We start from the raw sequence: 6,813 nt of genomic DNA, 5'->3' as shown, positions 1-6,813 counted from the left end.
AATAAGTTACTATGGGGATTGGTATTTATTTAAAACGTTTTGAATATTCCGGTTCTTCGGTTCCAAGTCTAGAACCGCCGGTTTTACCTGGAACCGAACCGGAAACCGTTTAATGCAAATTATGAGAACCGAGAACCGAACCAGTACACACATTAGCGGTTCTGAGGCACCGGTTTTGTTCCGGTTCTTCGGTTCTGACGGTTCCGAACCGTTTTTTGCTCACCCCTACTTCCACTCCAATTCCATAGTCTCCATCAATCTAATCCGTTGACCCAAAAATCAAAAATCGTCGCTAATTTCGTCCCTACAATATTTGACATTTTCTAAATCATTGGTCCCAAATCTCTTGCTTCCACACATAGTCCAATCCGATCTAATCGAAACCAGAAACCCCATGACTCATATGTACCCATTTAACAGTTTCAAATCTCTTGAATTTGTATCCTTTTTTGTCACAATATCGTAGCTTGGATTTTATTCGTCGCTAGTGAAGTCAATTTAGGTACAAGTGGGTGCCATGAACAAGGACGGAATTCGAGCTAGATTTCCGTAAATGGTAACGTAATATATTACCCTTTATTATTTACTTTTTTAATTGTTTTTATATGGTTTTTTTTAAAGTGTATTGTTATTTAATTTAAAAGCATCAACCATCCATGGTGGTTAACAAATTTATATAAGGACGTAAATTATGATACTTTGTTTTTCTTGAACTTGACGACTTGTTCAGATTTTTATCGTCAAAAAACAGAACAAATGCCTGTTCAAGACGACAAAGATCTTGACATGAACCCGAAGATTCTTCCGGACGGTCAATCACCGAGTGTACCTTACATTCACCAGATTGGTGCCCCTCCAAAGCCAAATCTCTTGAAGGAATTCAAAACCACAGTGAAAGAAACATTTTTTGCTGATGATCCGTTGCGGTCCTTCAAAGATCAGCCAAAATCAAGAAAGATCATCCTCGGTGCACAAGCGATTTTCCCAATTCTTGAATGGGGAAGAGACTATAATATCAAGAAGTTTAGAGGTGATCTTATTGCTGGACTCACTATTGCTAGCCTTTGTATTCCTCAGGTACTTTGTATTACTTCAAATACTTTGTATACTTTATTATACCATTTTTTTTAGTCGGGTTCTAACTAAAAGCGGCTTTTCTATCTTCTGTAATAGAGGAAAGATTCGCCTTCATCTTATCCTCGTTAGACCCTATTTTATGAGTGAGAATTTACTGAGTGCCTTTATCTGTTTGTTTAATTAGACATATATTTTTATTATTTCAGGATATTGGTTATTCAAAACTTGCAAATCTGAAGCCACAATATGGATTATGTAAGTGTTTCCTTCATACGTTTGTAGTTCGGTCTGTTAGCAGGGACGACTCAACCTCTTCGGAGGCTTAAAATCATTTTTAAAAATGGGGCCTTTGTAAAAAGAAGTTATCTTGCTTTCTCTCCAAATAAATCAAGATGTTGTCATCATTTTTTGAAACACAGAAGTACTGCAGTTCCTTAGACCTAATTCAGTTTAAATGGTGCTCAAATCACACACATTCATCCAAATCCCAAATGTATAATTATTAATATTGTTTTAAAATTGGACGCCTTAGGAAGTGGAGGCTTAAAGCCCTAGCTTCATTTCGCTGTCTCTAGAGACGGCTCTGCTTGTTAAGACTAATAATGGTGCACACAACTGCAAACACAAGAACAAATTGTGTGCATTATGTTCTGTATGTGATTCTTTATTTATTTATGGTTGAAATGATGAGTATGAAATTCGACGTTCGACTCTTATGCAGACTCGAGCTTTGTACCACCTCTAATCTATGCATTTATGGGTAGCTCGCGTGATATAGCTATTGGGCCAGTGGCCGTGGTTTCATTGTTATTGGGGACGCTTGTTCGGAATGAATATGATCCGAAGACCGAAACGGATGAGTATCTTAGGCTTATGTTTACAGCTACATTTTTTGCTGGGATAACTCAAGCTACTCTTGGAGTTCTTAGGTAACCGAAAATACTTTCTTTTGTTTTATATTACCTGAAAACCATTTTTTGCGGGGATTTTTCACATACGAATTACACTAAAAAATAAAATTAAGGTGGGTCCCCCCCTCTCTCTCTCTCTAAAGGGTAGGTCCGCTTCTGACTCCACAGATAAATATCTCACGGGTATTAGGTAGGGTATAAGACACAGATTTACAATCAGATGCATGACTAGGATTACAAGTACCTGTCTCTTTGCCGGTCATGGTTTTTGGTGTGTATACACACTACATATTGGATCTTTAGCAGTGAGATGAACCAATCTTATACAAGCTATAAGATCAGTTAGCATAAACATTACTGACTATTGTGTTCTAAGCTAGCCTAATCTAGTTTCTAACAATGGTTTAAATGATCAGATTGGGTTTTTTGATAGACTTTCTATCGCATGCGGCTGTTGTCGGTTTTATGGGCGGGGCTGCGATCACCATTTCCCTTCAACAACTCAAGGGCTTTCTTGGAATCAGCACTGAACATTTCACGAAGGAGACCGATGTTATATCAGTAATGAAGTCGGTCTTTAAATCCGCTCATCATGGGGTGAGTTCTTCAATCTCATTGTCTATGTAAGTTTTGTGAAGGTTGTATTAATAATAGAATTGTTGCATTTTGTAGTGGAACTGGCAGACAATTGTCATCGGAACAAGTTTCTTGGCTTTCTTACTCGTCGCCAAGTACATTGTAAGGCATCGTGGTTATTAGGGCCGCTAAATGGGTCGTGTTGGTGGGTTAGCTAGTCAAACCCAAACACAAGACGAACCAAAAAATATTGTTGGGCACACCATGAACTCGAATATGACACGTGTATTCGTAGGTTGACATGAGCACGACTCTAAAAATTATTTAATTTTTTTTACATCTTAATACTTTCAAATTCTAAATTTACATATATATATTTTTTTGTAAGCGGTTATGTTTATACCTTGCCAATTTATCTTGAAAGTTTTTTGACACAAAAATACCCGATTCCCGAATAGTTTAATTTATTATAGAATACACATTTTTAATAACTACACAAAGTTAGTAGGGTTAACATGAACACAATCCATTTAGCTAAACATAGTAAAGTCGTTCATGCAAAGTCTCTAAATATACACATGAAACAGGGGAAGAAGAACACGAAACTCTTTTGGGTGCCCGCGATAGCACCTTTGATCTCCGTTATCTTATCGACTTCCTTCGTGTACATCACCCATGCCAACAAGGAAGGTGTTGCAATTGTAAGTACATGGTTTTGACTTTCATGGTCAAACTGTTTGATTTAGTTTTTCAAATTGTACAAAAATAATTTGTTACAAGCAAAAATCACCAACTCTGTGAACAAAAATTAATGTCCCTAATTTGTTTTGACAGGTAGGAAAGATTGAAGAAAGAATCAACCCTCCCTCACTTGACAAAATCTATTTTTCTGGTGACAATCTACTTAAAGGATTTAGAATCGGCGTCGAGGCAGGCATGATCGCATTAACGGTTAGTTTCTAGCCCAAAAGATAATCATTTTTCACATGTGAAAGAGTTCAAAGAAACAAAACAATTTTGTGGAATGATATTTTTGCATATTGAATAACTTTGGACATATCATTTTAGAGTATTTACAATGGAAAATATAATGATAAATCTAACCAACTAATGATATTGATAACATTTTAACAACTATCCTTATATCAAATAATAATAAGAAAAATAGATAATAAACTCGGCTATAAATGTCATCTAATCTTGTTCCTTAATCTGTCAGGAAGCCGTTGCAATCGGAAGAACATTTGCATCAATGAAAGATTACAAAGTAGACGGAAACAAAGAAATGGTAGCACTCGGGACGATGAATGTTGTCGGCTCAATGACATCATGCTACCTTGCAACGGGTTCGTTCTCTCGGTCTGCAGTTAACTATATGGCCGGATGCCAGACCGCAGTTTCGAATATTGTGATGTCCATGGTAGTATTATTAACTGTCAAATTCTTAACACCTCTTTTCAAATACACCCCAAACGCGATCCTAGCTTCGATTATTATATCGGCTGTTATTGGGCTAATCGACATCGATGCTGCAATTTTGATCTGGAAGATTGATAAGTTTGATTTTATCGCGTGTTTGGGTGCGTTTCTTGGTGTCGTTTTTGACTCAGTTGAGACGGGTCTTCTGATTGCTGTAAGAATTAAACCGTTTTAACTGTTTTGTTGAATCTTTAAGCTCGGTTTGGAAACATTTTTACGGTTTGTTGATTCAGGTTGCGATATCTTTTGCTAAGATTCTTCTGCAAGTTACACGCCCACGAACCGCAGTTCTTGGAAAGATTCCAATGACCGAAGTTTACCGGAATGTTGGACAGTATCCGGAAGCGAATAAGATTCCAGGTGTTTTGATTGTTCGCGTTGATTCTGCTGTTTATTTCTCGAACTCGAATTACATCAAAGAAAGGTGAATCTTTTTCACAAACTTGGATTATTGTGATGATTTTAACAATTATTAAAAAATTCACGAGTTAAACACAACACTAACCCAAGCCCACGAATTTCGTGTTAAGTTCATGTCATGTCAGATATTCACACACCAGTACTTTATTGCAGGATATTAAGATGGTTAACTGAAGAAGAAGAAAATCTGAAAGCAACATATCAGCCCAAGATTCAATTCTTGATAGTCGAATTGTCACGTAAGAATCTCGAAATCATGTTATTTAAGTTGTCTAAAGTTCTCATATCTTGTTGTTTAACTGCAGCGGTTACTGACATCGACACCAGTGGAATCCATGCCTTCGAAGAGTTACACCGGAGCCTAAAAAAGAGAGATGTTCAAGTAAGTAAAACTTTACGGGGCAATAATATACTCAAGGACATATAGTCTAATAGTCACATAGGACTTATAATAATAAAATTTTGGTTTAAATACGTACAGATTGTTCTTGCGAATCCTGGCCAACAAGTGTTAGACAAGCTATACGCGTCGGGTTTCCCTGACTTGATTGGCGAAAACAAGATTTTTCTCACGGTTGCGGATGCGGTTCATACATGCTCACCAAAGCTCCACCAAGATGTCTGAGTTAATCAGAAAGTGTAAAGTACAAGAAACTGATAAAAATAGCCCAATAAATATTCATGTAGCTATTTAAAAGGGTCACACATTCTCAAAGATTCAAGTCAAAACATAGATATAGAAATAGCCGATTAATAAATATTTGTTTCTGCCTTTTGATATGATTAGAAATGTAATATGATAATTATATACAAATAAATGTTCTCAATATGTAGTTATCATAAAATATGCATGGCCCAAATGGCGCCTCATTTTGCCGGAGAAGTCTCAACAACCCGTCGGAGTTCGTGAATTGGTTACCTCTACCAGAATTGCGTCGATCCTCATACAATGCGAAATTTTCTAGACTGCCTTTTTCAACTAGTACAACAAAAACTAGTAATTGCTTTGAACTTATACATTGTGATGTATGGGGGCAAATATCGATTACCTTCTTTCACAAAAGCCAACTATTTTCTTACTATAGTCGATGACTCTAATCAAGCCACATGGGTTTATCTCCTTAAACATAAGTATGAAGCTAGCACCTGCCTCATTCATTTTCAGAAAATGGTGCAAGTTCATTTTGAAAAGAATATTAAAAGGATTAGATGTGACAATGGGTGGAATTTACTTCCAACAACATGCTCAAATTTTATGCTAAGGAGGAGATCATATTAGAGACAACTTGTCCACATACACCACAACAAAATGATGTTGTGGAACGAAAACATCGACAACTCTTGGAATTTGAAGCCAGTTTTGGGGTGAGTGTGTCCTAACGACCACTCACATCATAAAGCGACTTCCTCCGATGCGCTCAACAACAAAACACCTTATGAATTATTATACAACAAAAAAGCTGAATATGAACACTTTAAGGTCTTTGGTTGTCTCGCGTATTACCAAAGCACGGAAACGAAAGGAGATAAGTTTGAAGTTAGAGTGAGGCCCAAAATATTTTTCGGCTATCCGTCGGGCACAAAGGGCAACAAGATCTATGATCTTCAACGCCAAAAGATCACTATAACAAGAGATATAAAATTTATAGAGGATGTTTTCCTTCTCATGAAAGTCAATATACCTAAAAATGAAGAATAAGTTTTTGTTTGGCCTAAGCATTGGGATGATGATGAAGTCGAGCCTACTAAACAAATTGCACAACCCACAAAACCAATTATAAATACCACAAGTGAAGCTTAAAAGGATGGTGACATATTCAATAACCCAATATGCAACAAGATGAGTCCTTGGAAAATGAAAATGTTCCATGGCCACAAACAGAAGATATGCGTATGCAAAATCTAGAAAGAACAAACAATGTGGACATCCCAAACTCACAAGCAGAGGATGTACAAGCCCAACTCCAGAAAATGTGAATGTTGCATCTGGCCTTGAAAACTTTAAACCACCCAAAAGAACTAGAAGTAGACGACCTATCTCGATGATTATGATGTGAATTTGCCCCCATCTATAAACCTTGAGCAAGCATCCCCTCGCTCCGATCATGAACCTCAACGATGCACTCTATAGCACATTTTGTTTCTTATGATAACTTTACTAACTTTCACTAAGTTTTCTTAGTGGCCATTACCTCAAATGATGAGCCACAATATTTTTCTCAAGCAGTTCAAGACCCATACGAAGACCGAAATCCAAGTTCTTGAAAAAAACAAGACTTGGAACTTAAAAGAATTACCAAAAGGGAAGCGAGCCATTGACTCGAAGTAGGTGTACAAAATAAAGTGCAAG

At 36.9% G+C, this 6,813-nt stretch overlaps 1 protein-coding gene across 1 annotated transcript; it reads left to right on the top strand.

Moving 5' to 3' along the window:
• Window positions 1-243: 243 nt before the first annotated feature.
• On the top strand, window positions 244-5,245 carry LOC143542014 (sulfate transporter 1.3-like). Its single transcript, XM_077034688.1, has 13 exons — window positions 244-556; window positions 731-1,077; window positions 1,284-1,332; window positions 1,799-2,006; window positions 2,405-2,585; window positions 2,661-2,726; window positions 3,152-3,265; window positions 3,399-3,515; window positions 3,784-4,197; window positions 4,277-4,467; window positions 4,617-4,702; window positions 4,769-4,845; window positions 4,945-5,245. The coding sequence occupies exons 2-13, from the start codon at window positions 757-759 to the stop codon at window positions 5,086-5,088; spliced, it is 1,968 nt and encodes a 655-aa protein (XP_076890803.1). The 5' UTR covers window positions 244-556; window positions 731-756; the 3' UTR covers window positions 5,089-5,245.
• Window positions 5,246-6,813: the final 1,568 nt, after the last annotated feature.

This window comes from Bidens hawaiensis, unplaced genomic scaffold (assembly GCF_021521415.1).
Source record: "Bidens hawaiensis isolate Kalapana, Puna unplaced genomic scaffold, B.hawaiensis_p1.1 tig00012729_1, whole genome shotgun sequence".
NCBI lineage: Eukaryota > Viridiplantae > Streptophyta > Magnoliopsida > Asterales > Asteraceae > Bidens > Bidens hawaiensis.
This window is presented reverse-complemented; position numbering and strand designations above follow the sequence as displayed.